The sequence below is a fragment of the Salvelinus alpinus genome, chromosome 3 (assembly GCF_045679555.1).
Source record: "Salvelinus alpinus chromosome 3, SLU_Salpinus.1, whole genome shotgun sequence".
NCBI lineage: Eukaryota > Metazoa > Chordata > Actinopteri > Salmoniformes > Salmonidae > Salvelinus > Salvelinus alpinus.
This window is the reverse complement of record NC_092088.1, coordinates 104,012,394-104,029,427: the sequence shown is the minus strand read 5'-3', so window position 1 is coordinate 104,029,427 and position 17,034 is coordinate 104,012,394. Positions and strand designations below refer to the sequence as shown.

Genomic DNA, 17,034 nt, shown 5'->3' with positions numbered 1-17,034 from the left:
GAAGAAGAGAAACTAGATGACAGTCAGTGATGCTGACAGCGAGTGAAGAGAAACTAGATGACAGTCAGTGATGAAGATAGCCAGTGATGATGACAGTCAGTGATGAAGACAGCGAGTGAAGAAGGTGTACCTTGGCGTTGGCCGTGTCAAAGATGGTCTCCACCATGATAATATCCGCTCCTCCATCCAACAGACCCCGGACCTGCTCAGTGTAGGCCTCAGCCAGCTCATCAAAGGCTGAGGGGGAAGACACACGACCACTCAGCACGGTAGCACCATCAGAGATAGTACAGCCAACTCTGGAGGTTCCCAATGGTTTATCAAGAGTCATCTGAGAGGCCTTATAGACCCTGATGGGGTAACAGTTACATATTGTAGATCTGAGAGGCCTTATAGACCCTGATAGGATAACAGATACATAGTGTAGATCTGAGAGGCCTTATAGACCCTGATAGGGTAACAGTTACATATTGTAGATCTGAGAGGCCTTATAGACCCTGATGGGGTAACAGTTACATATTGTAGATCTGAGAGGCCTTATAGACCCTGATAGGATAACAGATACATAGTGTAGATCTGAGAGGCCTTATAGACCCTGATAGGATAACAGATACATAGTGTAGATCTGAGAGGCCTTATAGACCCTGATAGAGTAACAGATATATAGTGTAGATCTGAGAGGCCTTATAGACCCTGATAGGAAAACAGTTACATAGTGTAGATCTGAGAGGCCTTATAGACCCTGATAGGATAACAGTTACATAGTGTAGATCTGAGAGGCCTTATAGACCCTGATAGGATAACAGTTACATAGTGTAGATCTGAGAGGCCTTATAGACCCTGATAGGATAACAGTTACATAGTGTAGGTCTGAGGGGCCTTATAGACCCTGATAGGATAACAGTTACATAGTGTAGATCTGAGAGGCCTTATAGACCCTGATAGGATAACAGTTACATAGTGTAGATCTGAGAGGCCTTATAGACCCTGATAGGATAACAGTTACATAGTGTAGATCTGAGAAGCCTTATAGACCCTGATGGGGTAACAGCTACCTAGTGTAGGTCTGAGGGGCCTTATAGACCCTGATAGGATAACAGTTACATAGTGTAGATCTGAGAGGCCTTATAGACCCTGATAGGATAACAGTTAAGACAACTATATAGTGTAGGTCTGAGAGGCCTTATAGACCCTGATAGAGTAACAGTTACATAGTGTAGATCTGAGAGGGTAACAGTTACATAGTGTAGATCTGAGAGGCCTTATAGACCCTGATAGGATAACAGTTAAGACAGCTATATAGTGTAGATCTGAGAGGCCTTATAGACCCTGATAGAGTAACAGTTACATAGTGCAGGTCTGAGAGGGTAACAGTTACATAGTGTAGATCTGAGAGGGTAACAGCTACATAGTGCAGGTCTGAGAGGCCTTATAGACCTTGATAGGATAACAGTTAAGACAGCTACATAGTGCAGGTCTGAGAGGGTAACAGTTACATAGTGTAGATCTGAGAGGGTAACAGCTACATAGTGCAGGTCTGAGAGGCCTTATAGACCCTGATAGGATAACAGTTAAGACAGCTATATAGTGCAGGTCTGTAGTGACATTTCACCACTGTAGGACTCTGAAAACACCTGCCAAACTGCCACTTTGCAGTGGCATCAGTAGAAAGAGAAGGAAGAAGAAGTGAGTGCTAAAACAACAAGCTGTTCTCTTACTGACGTTCCTGAAGTCTGGTCTTTCCACCGAGGGAGACACAGACAGGGTTTTATTGGTGGGGCCCATGGCGCCCGCCACGTATCTCTTACAACCTGGTCATAAAAACAAAAGATGTGTGAGTTACAAACAGATAAATACACATAAAATAGTTACACAATATTGTCAATGTCACATTGGGTTTTTTCCTCCCATGAAAATACTTTAATCTTTATCGGCTGACCTGTCTGGTTGGTGACGTCATCTGCTGCTTTCCTGGCGATCTCTGCTGACACTTTGTTCATACGATAAGCCTGGGAAAACATCAGGGAGTCAAAACGTGGTCCCGTGTGGCTCAGTTGGTAGAGCATGGCGCTTGCAACGCCAGGGTTGTGGGTTCATTCCACACGGGGGGACCAGGATGAATATGTATGAACTTTCCAATTTGTAAGTCGCTCTGGATAAGAGCGTCTGCTAAATGACTTAAATGTTAAATGTTAAAACAACCTGAGTGAGTGAGTGAGACATTTATTGTGTCAAGTCACCTTTAGGAACAGTTGACGAGAATTTTAAATGTAGGTCGGATCTCGTCGCCGTTTCTGTCGTGCACCAGTTCGCCACCGGCCTGTAAAAGAACCCTCAGAAAGGGGCCAGGTCTTTAATCTACGGATATTTCATCCGCCCGTGCACGGTTTCGGTGTCTCCGTGGAACGACAGAAAAAGATATTGAGATCCGGCTCGAAGGACCAAGCTGTCACGAGAATTTTCAATCCCAATGATAATAACTAACAATTATTTAAGCTTTGACCAATCGCCCGAGGTTTGTAAGACCCTGGGTTTAATAATAATAATTAGGCAAAGACTCAGTTTATGCAAAAGGTCTGTAAAGTTTATTCACGAGAACGTTCTGAAATCAAAAATGCAAACACAGTCTTTATAACACACACAAACAAGTTCAAATCTTAAGCTACGCCTTGCTTAGACAGTCAGTGTTTTTCCACTACACAGATACATTGTTTCTTTAATCTGCAACATGTTTCATAATCTTCTGCCAACCTAACAGTTTCTCCCCTCCACGGGTGGGGACAGAATGTCCTGTAAGGAACTGTTATGGGATTTTTATGAATAAATGACTAAAATATGTATACATTTGACTTAGAATTATACCTAAACAGAAGACTACTATGTTACTGTATGAATGAATCTTATTATAATCATAATGCTGAATTGTAATGTGTTCCTTGTTAGAAAGAATGGAGTTATCTTCAGACAGGCTGGAATGATGTGTCTACCCAGGGAGGGGAGAGACCTTGGGCTGGTTGCAGATTGTCTAACAGGTGGCAGACAGACAGGCTAGAATTATGTGTCTACCCAGGGAGGGGTGAGACCTTGGGCTGGTTGCAGATTGTCTAACAGGTGGCAGACAAAATAAGAACACTAACTGTACTGCCATTGTATCCGAGAGGAGGATGGACATTAAAACCTATGACATCATCTTTATTATATAACCTGATGTAAATTGTACTATGATCAGTACTCTCGAGAATAAACGCTATTGATTGATTGATTGATTGATTATAAGACTGGTTTCTGTCCATTTAATGCTGATAAGTATCTTACAAATTCTTATGTATGGGCAGAGTGTTTTAATTGAATTGGTTGATAAACATATAGGAATTAAATTCCTTTAACAGGAACACAGTAGTACAACTCGTCTGTCGATAGCTCCTCTTATCATTTGTTTCACACTTGCACCCTGCTTACCTACTAAAAAAGGAACAACAGGTCCTTGTTCTAATTCTGACTAAAACTACACACATCATCAGATTAGAGTTTTATGATTCTAATCAATTTCATACAATTATATGGTTTCAGGGTGGAATTCTTTAGTCATTACTTTAAACATATGAATTCCATTATCAGGAACCTATCCCTGACTGACTACATCTTCTGATTGGTAATCTGATGTAGTGATAACAGCTTCTGATTGGTAATCTGATGTTGCGATAACAGCTTCTGATTGGTAATCTGATGTAGTGATAACACCTTCTGATTGGTAACCTGATGTTGCGATAACAGCTTCTGATTGGTAATCTGATGTTGCGATAACAGCTTCTGATTGGTAATCTGATGTTGCGATAACAGCTTCTGATTGGTAATCTGATGTTGCGATAACAGCTTCTGATTGGTAATCTGATGTTGCGATAACAGCTTCTGATTGGTAATCTGATGTTGCGATAACAGCTTCTGATTGGTAATCTGATGTTGCGATAACAGCTTCTGATTGGTAATCTGATGTTGCGATAACAGCTTCTGATTGGTAATCTGATGTTGCGATAACAGCTTCTGATTGGTAATCTGATGTTGCGATAACAGCTTCTGATTGGTAATCTGATGTTGCGATAACAGCTTCTGATTGGTAATCTGAGTGTTATTCTACAGGACCACCCACTGACCCGTTCTCTTACCAAATGTTCCAGCCCGTAGTCGGCTTGGGCGATACAGGTGCTACTGAACGTGTTGGTCTCGATGATGTCTGCCCCGGCCAGCAGGTATTCCTAGGAACAAACACAAGAGAGGAACGTCGATGCTTATTCACGCAGCGGGGGTTTCACCAAACAAAAAGGGTCATCTCGTCCGTCCGTCTCCCACAAAAAGACCGGGAATACGTCTCAATAACAGATCAACAATTCTAGGTGCACGTTAATTATTACTAGGGCGTAACAGACAGGTGCTTTGATGACAGCCTAACTTTTACATCTCAGGTGTGTTGCCGTCCTGGATAACGTGAACCACTCTTTAACTCCACTGACCGTACCTTGTGCGTGTTGTAGGTGACATCACCGTACCTTGTGCGTGTTGTAGGTGACATCACCGTACCTTGTGCGTGTTGTAGGTGACATCACCGTACCTTGTGCGTGTTGTAGGTGACATCACCGTACCTTGTGTGTATTGTAGATGACATCACCGTACCTTGTGCGTGTTGTAGGTGACATCACTGTACCTTGTGTATATTGTAGATGACATCACCGTACCTTGTGTATATTGTAGATGACATCACCGTACCTTGTGCGTGTTGTAGATGACATCACCGTACCTTGTGCGTGTTGTAGGTGACATCACCGTACTTTGAGTATATTGTAGATGACATCACCGTACCTTGTGTATATTGTAGATGACATCACCGTACCTTGTGTATATTGTAGATGACATCACCGTACCTTGTGTATATTGTAGGTGACATCACCGTACCTTGTGTATATTGTAGATGACATCACCGTACCTTGTGTATATTGTAGATGACATCACCGTACCTTGTGTATATTGTAGATGACATCACCGTACCTTGTGTATATTGTAGATGACATCACCGTACCTTGTGTATATTGTAGATGACATCACTCTGGGTGATGCTCAGCAGGTCGTTGTTGCCCTTCAGGCTGTGGGTGTGGTCTTTAAACTCCTCCCCCCTGAAGTGTTCCTCCTCCAATCGCCTCTCCTGGATCATGGTGCCCATCCCTCCATCTAGTATCATGATCCTCTTCCCTAACAGCTCCCTGAGCTCAGCCTCTAGGGAAGGTCTGCTAGGGCCACTACCTGAGGTATGCAGTTAACATGTTAATATGGTTATATAAACTGGTTGAGAGAATGCCAAGCTGTCATTTAAGGCAAATGGTGGCTATTTTGAAGAATATCAAATATATTTTGATTTGTTACATCACTTTTTTTGGTTACTACATGATTTGATATGTGTTATTCCATAGTTGATGTCTTCACTACTTTTCTACAATGTAGAAAATAGTTTTAAAAAACTAAGAAAAACGCTGGAATGAGTAGGTGTGTCCAAACTTTTGACTGGTACTGTATATATATATATATAATATTTCTGTGGAGGGGGATTGATCTGCGGGCCTAAAAAAGGCTCACCAGTTGTCAATTCCCGAGCTAAAATGTTATTTAACTCGCTTGTTTACATGGAAGTGGTTTACACGTGCCAGGCCAGCTGGGGTGTATTCATTACGCGGTTTCAGTTGTAAAACGTTTCTTAAATGGAAACAAACGGAACGGGGATAGGACTTACGTGAATCTGTCCAATGGAAACAGTAGTTACACGTTTTGAAACTAAAACGAGAGTTTAAATTTTTACAAATTCAGGAACTCGAGTTTTGCAAATAACACCAGAGTTTCTATTGGACAAATTAAGGTCGGTCCCTCCCGTTTCGTTTCCGTCAGGTTTAGAAACGTTTCGTGTCCTGACATTCTGACCCAAACTTATAAATTAGAACGGAATGTTCCCTGCTAACTATCTATCTGTTTGACCGTGTTTTGCTAACGTTACTCTGCCAGGCAGTGGAACATGCAGCTAGCACATGTTGACTAGCTCGCTATGTAGCTACCTATCTATATCTATGAATAAATAAATAAAAAACGTTTGTCATTTAGGGTAACTGGATGGAAAAATGTCGACTATAAATTCACGTGGATATACAGCTAGCTAGCTAACCAACTTCAACTACCTAGCCAGTCATTGACAGCTGCTAGGCAGCCAGCTCATATCTAGCTAACGTTAAATACTAAACCAGGAAGTTGCAACAGTTTACCTTTTCTTGTTGAACTCTCATATATTGTAGGAGCCATGGCTTGTAATTCTTCTTCTGTTGGTTGTTATAACTGCAAAGGAACAAAAAGTGCCTGACGAGCAACCCACACTGACCCTGCCGGCGGCTGCTTGACAACTCAATGTCCATAAATCACTTTCCTCGGTCTGGCGTGGAGGAGCTGCGGAACCGCGCAGGCGCAGGTTTGATTGGGCAACATTCAGGTCCGTCTCGGAGAAGAATTACTACGAAATGTGGCATGAAAATGTACCTAACTGATTACATGTTCAAGGTGTCAGCTCTCTGAAAGGGAAAGTTGGTTTGACACAGATTCCAAAGCCTTTTATTTAATAAGGCGTTTAAAATCATGTCTGAAAATGTATATACTTCCCGTTGATGTTATTTTCTTACATAACTTGACAAAGTCTCAACATAGCCTAGAAAGTAAAAATCTGAGGGGAAAAAAACACGTCCTAAAATAATCAGAAAGTCTATCTGCCTGTATTGTGCCGTAATTCAGAACGTTCAGCAAAACAGAAGAAAAACTACCAAAACGTTTTAATCACTGAGTTTATTTTCTGCTCGTTTGCCTTACACTAGTAACTCTTCATACCTTCAGATTCCACACCAGCGTTTTTGAGGAGACTAAGATTGTAGTTTTACCCAGACAAACAGTTTGTTATTTTACAGTTACATTATTTTGTTTCTGGCATCAAACACAGCCTAGTTACTGTCCAATCATGAGTCTCTGGGGGTGAAAGTTTCCCCTCGGTACAGACCTAGGATCAGCTTCTCCTCCCCCAAGCTTAACCCTAAACATTAATGGGAGAAATGCTAGACTGACTCAACATGAGCCTTTAGGGGAAACTTCACTCCAATCATGAAACACAAGTTTTCACTCGTTTTGACAATAAACAGCACTGCAGTTCTGACATACTGGTAGCCTGGGTGGATTATAATGTAGCCTGGGTGGATTATAATGTAGCCTGGGTGGATTATAATGTAGCCTGGGTGGATTATAATGTAGCCTGGGTGGATTATAATGTAGCCTGGGTGGATTATAATGTAGCCTGGGTGGATTATAATGTAGCCTGGGTGGGTCCCGTGTGGCTCAGTTGGTAGAGCATGGCGCTTGCAACGCCAGGGTTGTGGGTTCATTCCCCACGGGGGGACCAGGATGAATATGTATGAACTTTCCAATTTGTAAGTCGCTCTGGAGAAGAGCGTCTGCTAAATGACTTAAATGTAACAGTAGCCTGGGTGGATTATAATGTAACCTGGATGGATTATAATGTAACCTGGATGGATTATAATGTAGCCTGGATGGATTATAATGTAGCCTGAGTGGAATATAATGTAGCCTTGGTGGATTATAATGTAGCCTGGGTGGATTAGAGCACAAACAGATCTGGGGGCCAGGCTGGCTTGATCAGATCTGGGACCAGGCTAGTGAGATCAGATCTGGGACCAGGCTAGTGAGATCAGATCTTGGACCAGGCTAGTGAGATCAGATCTTGGGGTCAGGCTGGCGAGATCAGATCTGGGACCAGGCTGGCGAGATCAGATCTGGGACCAGGCTAGTGAGATCAGATCTTGGACCAGGCTAGAGAGATCAGATCTGGGACCAGGCTAGTGAGAACAGATCTGGGACCAGGCTAGTGAGATCAGATCTTGGACCAGGCTAGAGAGATCAGATCTGGGGCCAGGCTAGTGAGAACAGATCTGGAAGGCTAGTGAGATCAGATCTGGGACCAGGCTAGTGAGAACAGATCTGGGGCCAGGCTAGTGAGATCAGATCTGGGACCATGCTGGCGAGATCAGATCTGGGACCAGGCTAGTGAGATCAGATCTGGGACCAGGCTAGAGAGATCAGATCTGGGACCAGACTACTGAGATCAGATCTAGGACCAGGCTAGTGAGATCAGATCTGTGACCAGGCTGTGAGATCAGATCTGGAACCAGGCTAGGTGAGATCAAATCTGGGACCAGGCTAGAGAGATCAGATCTGGGACCAGACTAGCATACTAGCATATTGATACATTACTCCTTTTTCATTCATTTTAGGCACTGAACAGATGAGGCAAAAGCTTCCCCTGTTTTTTATGTAATAATATAGAAGAGTGCAAACACTGATACAATACAAGCTTCTCATCACTTCGTATCTTTAGGTCTCCAACCTCTCTAGCAAATAACTTAGTAGCGCTTCTTATGTGTAAGTTACTTTTCATGTGTAAGTTACTTTTATGTGCAAGTTACTTTTTATGTGTAACTTTTTGTGTAAGTTTTTCTTATGTGTAAGTTACTTTTTATGTGTAAGTTACATTTGATGTGTAAATTACTTTTATGTGTAGGTTCTTTATATGTGTAAGTTACTTTTTATGTGTAAGTTACTTTTATGTGAATCACATGTAATTTCACATTTACTGAGTCATCATTTTTTTTAAATCTAGTGAATGAATCCTGCTCAGTCCTTTGAAATAAATATTTCTCCCTACTCTTTAGAAATCATACACTCATAAAACGGCTTTAAAATGCTTTTTGTATTTCTCAAACATAACTACCTTTTAGTACCGGTCAAAATCAATTTAGATGTAAATGTGTGGAACAAAAATGGGGCGAGACTGATACGAGGTCAGGGTGCATTTCTGGAGTGTGAAGCTAGAGGTCGCTCTCTCCGTAGAGGGCAGTGGAGAAGACAGTGTAGTCCAGAGCCCCTGGGACCCCATCAGGCCCATTGTAGAGGGGCATCCTGGCGATGCAGTACTCTGCCTGCTCTGGGGGCAGCTCTCTACGCAGCTCCTCCAGCAGGATGAAGGGCTGTGGAAAAGGATAACAACACAGAGGGACATTAGGGACACACATTTGAGATCACATTGTAAAATAAACTTTAAATTAATTGTGACATGACTTGACTAGAGAGAGAGAGAGAGAGAGAGAGAGTAAGCATGTGCGAGACAGATAAAGCAAGGCGTGAAAGAGAAAGCGAGTGAGAGAGACAGACAGAGAGGAAGCAAGTGAGAGAGACAGAGAGAGGAAGCGAGAGAAAGAGACAGACAGAGAGGAAGCAAGTGAGAGAGACAGAGAGAGAGGAAGCGAGAGAAAGAGACAGACAGAGAGGAAGCAAGTGAGAGAGACAGAGAGGAAGCAAGTGAGAGAGACAGAGAGAAAGCGAGTGAGAGAGACAGAGAGAGGAAGCAGGTGAGAGAGAGACAGACAGAGAGGAAGCGAGAGAAAGAGACAGACAGAGAGGAAGCAAGTGAGAGAGACAGAGAGGAAGCAAGTGAGAGAGACAGAGAGAACCATCACTTCTCACCTTATCAGCAGCCAGGATCTTGAAGGAGGCGAGGACCTGCTCTGAGGTGTCTGAGTCGGACGTCTCTCTAGTCATGAAGTCAACAAAGGACTGGAAGGTCACCTTGTTGGACCCGTTGGGATCCACTAGAGACATGATGCGGGCAAACTCAGACTCTCCCTACAAATCACAGAGCATCGTATAACCAGGCTACTTCATTACATACAGCCACATGGATTAAGCCAGGTCCCAGATCTGTTTGTGCTGTCTTGCCAATACATATGGTCATCGTCAGGTGACATAACAAACAGATCTGGAACCAGGATAACACTGAGTCAATCAGGTTGAGAATAACAGAAAGGTAAGACAGCTGTGCTACTCATATCCTACCTGGTAAAGGGTTATGTTTGATACATTACTCTATACTACAGCCCTATTCCCTATCTAGTGCACTACATATTCCCTATATAGTGCACTACATATTCCCTATCTAGTGCACTACCTATTCCCTATATAGTGCACTACCTATTCCCTATATAGTGCACTACCTATTCCCTATATAGTGCACTACCTATTCCCTATATAGTGCACTACCTATTCCCTATATAGTGCACTACATATTCCCTATATAGTGCACTACCTATTCCCTACATAGTGCACTACCTATTCCCTATATAGTGCACTACCTATTCCCTATATAGTGCACTACCTATTCCCTATATAGTGCACTACCTTTGACCAGAGCCCTGTGATTCCTATGAGCCCTGGTCAACAATAGTGCACTATATAGTGAACAGGGAGCCGTTTGAGTCACACCAGCCACTGAGTGACACTACCAGCTGGCCATACCAGCTATGTGTGCTGCTACCCTGGAATAGAAACACCACTGACACCAATACTCAGCATATCTGGAGACCATTTTGGATCAGGATCAACAGTTTCACACTGAAACACCACTGACACCAATACTCAGCATATCTGGAGGCCATTTTGGATCAGAATCAACAGTTTCACACTGAAACACCACTGACACCTATACTCAGCATATCTGGAGGCCATTTTGGATCAGAATCAACAGTTTCACACTGATTCCTGGGCATTTTAAATACACTGACAGATAATATGGATCATTCTGAAAAAAAGGTAGTCACTTTTATTAAAGATTAAGGTTACTTTAACAGTGACAGACATTTTTGTGGCACCCTTGTGGCAGTCTCATGACAGTCCTATGACAGCTCATTCTATGTATTTACCAGATCATAGCCCATGGAGATCAGACAGGCTCTGAAGTCATCTGTCTCCATGCCTCCTTTCTTCTTCTGCAGGGTGGAGAGGAGGAGAAGGAGGAGGAGGAGGAGGCGGGAGAGGAGGAGGAGGAGGGAGAGGAGGTGAGGAGAGAGGAGGAGGAGGGAGAGGGGGAGGAGGAGGAGGAGGGAGAGGAGGAGGAGGAGGGAGAGGAGGAGGAGGAGGGAGAGGAGGAGGAGGAGGGAGGAGGAGGAGGCGGGAGAGGAGGAGGAGGAAGGGAGAGGAGGAGGAGGGAGAGGGGGAGAAGGGAGAGGAGGAGGCGAGAGGAAGAGTGTGGATATGACAAGGAGAGGAAGAGAGGTATGGCAGGAAGACAGACAGACAGACAGACAGACAGACAGACAGACAGACAGACAGACAGACAGACAGACAGACAGACAGACAGACAGACAGTGACAAGAAGCACAAGACAAAGAACAGAGAGAGAGAAAATATAATTAATTTAGTGTCTTTGATGAGAGGAGGGCCTGTGATAAACACCATGTCATTGTTTCTCTAACAGAGAGAGATATTGCCTTCAACGATACCTACAGCACAAACAATTGGATACAGCACACACAATACTATATATACACATCTGAGTAGGAATGTTGATCTAGGATCAGGTCATAAAGAGTCTCAGTAGGAGTGGTGATCTAGGATCAGGTCATAAAGAGTCTCAGTAGGAGTGGTGATCTAGGATCAGGTCATAAAGAGTCTCAGAGTAGGAGTGGTGATCTAGGATCAGGTCATACAGAGTCTCAGTAGGAGTGTTGATCTAGGATCAGGTCATACAGAGTCTCAGTAGGAGTGGTGATCTAGGATCAGGTCATAAAGAGTCCCAGTAGGAGTGTTGATCTAGGATCAGGTCATAAAGAGTCTCAGTAGGAGTGGTGATCTAGGATCAGGTCATAAAGAGTCTCAGTAGGAGTGTTGATCTAGGATCAGGTCATAAAGAGTCTCAGTAGGAGTGTTGATCTAGGATCAGGTCATACAGAGTCTCAGTAGGAGTGTTGATCTAGGATCAGGTCATACAGAGTCTCAGTAGGAGTGTTGATCTAGGATCAGGTCATAAAGAGTCTCAGAGTAGGAGTGGTGATCTAGGATCAGGTCATACAGAGTCTCAGTAGGAGTGTTGATCTAGGATCAGGTCATAAAGAGTCTCAGAGTAGGAGTGGTGATCTAGGATCAGGTCATACAGAGTCTCAGTATGAGTGTTGATCTAGGATCAGGTCATAAAGAGTCTCAGAGTAGGAGTGGTGATCTAGGATCAGGTCATACAGAGTCTCAGTAGGAGTGGTGATCTGGGATCAGGTCATAAAGAGTCTCAGAGTAGGAGTGGTGATCTAGGATCAGGTCATACAGAGTCTCAGTAGGAGTGTTGATCTAGGATCAGGTCATAAAGAGTCTCAGTAGGAGTGTTGATCTAGGATCAGGTCATAAAGAGTCTCAGTAGGAGTGTTGATCTAGGATCAGGTCATAAAGAGTCTCAGTAGGAGTGTTGATCTAGGATCAGGTCATACAGAGTCTCAGTAGGAGTGTTGATCTAGGATCAGGTCATACAGAGTCTCAGTAGGAGTGTTGATCTAGGATCAGGTCATAAAGAGTCTCAGAGTAGGAGTGGTGATCTAGGATCAGGTCATACAGAGTCTCAGTATGAGTGTTGATCTAGGATCAGGTCATAAAGAGTCTCAGAGTAGGAGTGGTGATCTAGGATCAGGTCATACAGAGTCTCAGTAGGAGTGGTGATCTGGGATCAGGTCATAAAGAGTCTCAGAGTAGGAGTGGTGATCTAGGATCAGGTCATACAGAGTCTCAGTAGGAGTGTTGATCTAGGATCAGGTCATAAAGAGTCTCAGTAGGAGTGTTGATCTAGGATCAGGTCATACAGAGTCTCAGTAGGAGTGTTGATCTAGGATCAGGTCATAAAGAGTCTCAGTAGGAGTGTTGATCTAGGATCAGGTCATACAGAGTCTCAGTAGGAGTGTTGATCTAGGATCAGGTCATAAAGAGTCTCAGTAGGAGTGTTGATCTAGGATCAGGTCATACAGAGTCTCAGTAGGAGTGTTGATCTAGGATCAGGTCATACAGAGTCTCAGTAGGAGTGTTGATCTAGGATCAGGTCATAAAGAGTCTCAGAGTAGGAGTGGTGATCTAGGATCAGGTCATACAGAGTCTCAGTATGAGTGTTGATCTAGGATCAGGTCATAAAGAGTCTCAGAGTAGGAGTGGTGATCTAGGATCAGGTCATACAGAGTCTCAGTAGGAGTGGTGATCTGGGATCAGGTCATAAAGAGTCTCAGAGTAGGAGTGGTGATCTAGGATCAGGTCATACAGAGTCTCAGTAGGAGTGTTGATCTAGGATCAGGTCATAAAGAGTCTCAGTAGGAGTGTTGATCTAGGATCAGGTCATAAAGAGTCTCAGTAGGAGTGTTGATCTAGGATCAGGTCATAAAGAGTCTCAGTAGGAGTGTTGATCTAGGATCAGGTCATACAGAGTCTCAGTAGGAGTGTTGATCTAGGATCAGGTCATAAAGAGTCTCAGTAGGAGTGTTGATCTAGGATCAGGTCATAAAGAGTCTCAGTAGGAGTGTTGATCTAGGATCAGTTGTGACTTTTATATTAAAGTACGTGGATAAGGGTGACCTGATCCTAGATCATGCCAGGGGGAGGATTTAGTAGTTAATGTTTAGTAACAGGTGCACATAGTTTGGTCAGTACCTGGTTGTTATGTCTCACCCAGACTGATCAGGCAAGCTCTGAACTCTTAGATAAGTCACCTTCCTGGACTTAGATACAATAAATATCAATGTCATTGCCACACAGGAAAAGGACAGAGACACTGAAGACACAGAGGGATACATAACCCTGTCGAAGTGGGTTAGGGTCAGGGACACAGAGGGACACGGGGGGACACGGGGGGACACGGAGGGACACTGGAAAGACACGGAGGGACACAGAGGGACACGGGGGGACACGGAGGGACACGGAGGGACACGGAGGGACACGGAGGGACACAGTACCCTGTCGAAGTGGGTTAGGGTCAGGGACACTGGAAAGACGCGGAGGGACACGGAGGGACACAGAGGGAGACGGAGGGACACGGGGGGACACAGAGGGACACGGAGGGACACGGAGGGACACGGAGGGACACGGGAAAGACACGGAGGGACACAGAGGGACACGGGGGGAGACGGAGGGACACGGAGGGACACGGAAAGACACGGAGGGACACGGAGGGACACGGAGGGAGACGGAGGGAGACGGAGGGACACAGTACCCTGTCAAAGTGAGTGAAAGACTGGCGGAACTCGTTCATCTGTTGCTGGCTGATGCCCTTAGCGTCACGCGTCAGAATCTGGGTCTCGATCTCATTGATGGTTCTAGCGATGGTGGTCAACAGCTGCTCCCAACCCACACGGATATGCTGCAGAGACAGAGAGAGAGAGAGAGAGAGAGAGAGAGAGAGAGAGAGAGAGAGGGAGAGAGAGAGACAGAGAGACAGAGAGACAGAGAGAGAGAGAGAGAGAGAGAGAGAGAGAGAGAGAGAGAGAGAGAGAGAGAGAGAGAGAGAGAGAGAGAGAGAGAGAGAGAGAGAGACAGAGAGAGAGAGAGAGAGAGAGAGAGAGAGAGAGAGAGGAGGAAGAAGGCCAAGTTACAGGGTGGGATCTGAACCCGGGTCTACCGGGCACAAGGCCGAAGGCCAAGTTACAGGGTGGGATCTGAACCCCGGACTACCGGGCACAAGGCCGAAGGCCAAGTTACAGGGTGGGATCTGAACCCCGGACTACCGGGCACAAGGCCGAAGGCCAAGTTACAGGGTGGGATCTGAACCCCGGACTACCGGGCACAAGTCCGAAGGCCAAGTCACAGGGTGGGATGAACCTGAACAAGGCCAAGTTACAGGGTGGGATCTGAACCCCGGACTACCGGGCACAAGGCCGAAGGCCAAGTTACAGGGTGGGATCTGAACCCCGGACTACCGGGCACAAGGCTGAAGGCCAAGTTACAGGGTGGGATCTGAACCCCGGACTACCGGGCACAAGTCCGAAGGCCAAGTCACAGGGTGGGATCTGAACCCGGGTCTACCGGGCACAAGGCCGAAGGCCAAGTTACAGGGTGGGATCTGAACCCCGGTCTACCGGGCACAAGGCCAAGTTACAGGGTGGGATCTGAACCCCGGACTACCGGGCACAAGGCTGAAGGCCAAGTTACAGGGTGGGATCTGAACCCCGGACTACCGGGCACAAGGCCGAAGGCCAAGTTACAGGGTGGGATCTGAACCCCGGACTACCGGGCACAAGGCTGAAGGCCAAGTTACAGGGTGGGATCTGAACCCCGGACTACCGGGCACAAGTCCGAAGGCCAAGTTACAGGGAGGGATCTGAACCCCGGTCTACCACTTGAAAAAACAACAGCTTAACCATTAGGCCAAGAGTAGTAAGGTAATGTGATCATAAAACAGATCCCAACATTTTCTTTGTTAAGAATTATCTCTGAATCGTTCCAGTCCCATAATAAGCTACGTACCTCCATGGTGTAGTTGGTGTGTTTGTTGTCGAAGACCAGGAACTCCTGGATGTGTTGATGGTCTCCCTCTAGCTTGTCGATGTTGGACTTGTAGTTGATGATGACCTGTTCAAACTGCTTCAGTTGACTCATCTGGTCCTCCAGAGAACCTGCGATGTCGACGGAACTACGACCGATCTCCTGGTGGAGAGAGGAGGAGAAAAACATCGCCGGCACTATCGGACGCGTCCCAAAATGGCACCCTATTCCCTATATAGTGCACTACTTTAGACCAAATGGCACCCTATTCCCTATATAGTGCACTACATTAGACCAAATGGCACCTATTCCCTACATAGTGCACTACTTTAGACTAGAGCCCTATGTCACCCTATTCCCTATATAGTGCACTACTTTATTTTGCCTAGGGTCCATAGGCCTCTGGTCAAAAGTAGTGCACTATATAAGGGGATAAGGGGAGGCATTTTGGAACGTAGCATTTGTGTTCGTGTCCAGAACATCCCCTGAGCTGCAGGCCAGAGGAAGTCAACTGAAATTCCAAATTCCAATATTTACTTCCTAAATGGACTGAATTGAAATGGAATTGATCCTGCCAACCCTAGAAGGTACAGATCCCCTACAGGTGTACAGCACAGGAGGCAGGTGAGGGGAGGACAGCTCATAATAACGTCTGTAATGGACTGAACGAAGTAGAAACCAGGTGTTTCGATTCCATTCATTTAGTTCTAGCCGCTACAATTAACCCCGTCCACTCCAATTAAGGTGCCGCCTGTTGTACAGATGCCAGGTGAGGTCAGGACAGGTAGGTATCTGCCTCACCTCCATCCTGGTCTGGATCCACGGTCCGATGATGTTGGCCTGGGCAGCAAACTGACGTCTGAGATGTTCGTTGGCGTGTTGTCTGGCTGCTTCCTCCTGGAGAATACTGTTTCTCTGGGGAACCAGCTTCTTCACCTGATCGACGGAACAAACAAGGGTTTTAACAGTCTAGTCTCTGGGGAACCAGCTTCTTCACCTGATCGACGGGACAAGCAAGGGTTTTAACGCTCTAGTCACCTGGTTAACACAATGGGACGGTTTCCCCCAACACAGAATCTTAATTTGAGTGCTTTTTTTTTAGGTCTAGGACTTAATCTACGTCTGGGGAACTGTCTATAGTTTAACACAGGGTTGTTCAATCCCACTGGTCCCCGGGGCTTTTTGTTCTAGCCAATCACCAAAAAAAAAATGATTTAACTCATCAGCGAATCATCAAGCCATTGACTAGTGAATCAGGTGTGTTAGCGCTGGGCTGTAATGAAACCATGCTGAATACCCCAAGGGTCTTCAGGATCAAGATTGAACACAAATCTTTAACACAAAGATTCACAGTACAACACACACACACAAAACACAGACATTGTCTGCATCCCAAATGGTTCTAGTCAAAATTAGTGTGCTATAATATATTATATTATAAGGAATCGGGTCCCATTTGGGACGCAGCCAGTGTCCCTAGAGACGCTAGTAGCTACCTTGTCCCATTTGGGACGTAGCCAGTGTCCCTAGAGACGCTAGTAGCTACCTTGTCCCATTTGGGACGCAGCCAGTGTCCCTAGAGACGCTAGTAGCTACCTTGTCCCATTTGGGACGCAG

General features: G+C 45.2%; 2 protein-coding genes across 7 annotated transcripts in view; both read right to left on the bottom strand.

Annotated features, from left to right (window-relative positions):
* mtr (5-methyltetrahydrofolate-homocysteine methyltransferase) overlaps positions 1-6,461 on the bottom strand; it is a 61,402-nt gene extending 54,941 nt beyond the window's left edge. Inside the window, exons 1-6 of one of the 4 annotated variants that reach the window (XM_071394725.1) lie at positions 6,297-6,461; positions 5,072-5,292; positions 4,164-4,253; positions 1,940-2,009; positions 1,719-1,811; positions 131-237 (exon numbers count right to left, since the gene is read on the bottom strand). In XM_071394725.1, coding sequence (XP_071250826.1) covers positions 131-237; positions 1,719-1,811; positions 1,940-2,009; positions 4,164-4,253; positions 5,072-5,292; positions 6,297-6,333 — 618 coding nt within the window. In that variant the 5' untranslated portion in view covers positions 6,334-6,461. Of the gene's footprint in view, positions 1-130; positions 238-1,718; positions 1,812-1,939; positions 2,010-4,163; positions 4,254-4,699; positions 4,730-5,071; positions 5,293-6,296 lie in introns of those variants that run through there. The other 3 variants (XM_071394722.1, XM_071394723.1, XM_071394726.1) reach the window with 3 other exon arrangements.
* A 384-nt stretch (positions 6,462-6,845) lies between these two features.
* LOC139571651 (alpha-actinin-2-like) overlaps positions 6,846-17,034 on the bottom strand; it is a 107,960-nt gene continuing 97,771 nt past the window's right edge. For all 3 annotated transcript variants that reach the window (XM_071394715.1, XM_071394713.1, XM_071394714.1), the window contains 6 exons: positions 16,219-16,353; positions 15,400-15,579; positions 14,150-14,296; positions 10,839-10,904; positions 9,607-9,765; positions 6,846-9,110 (listed from right to left, as the gene is read on the bottom strand). In XM_071394715.1, the coding sequence (XP_071250816.1) occupies positions 8,952-9,110; positions 9,607-9,765; positions 10,839-10,904; positions 14,150-14,296; positions 15,400-15,579; positions 16,219-16,353 (846 nt within the window). In that variant the 3' untranslated portion in view covers positions 6,846-8,951. The remainder of the gene's footprint in view (positions 9,111-9,606; positions 9,766-10,838; positions 10,905-14,149; positions 14,297-15,399; positions 15,580-16,218; positions 16,354-17,034) is intronic.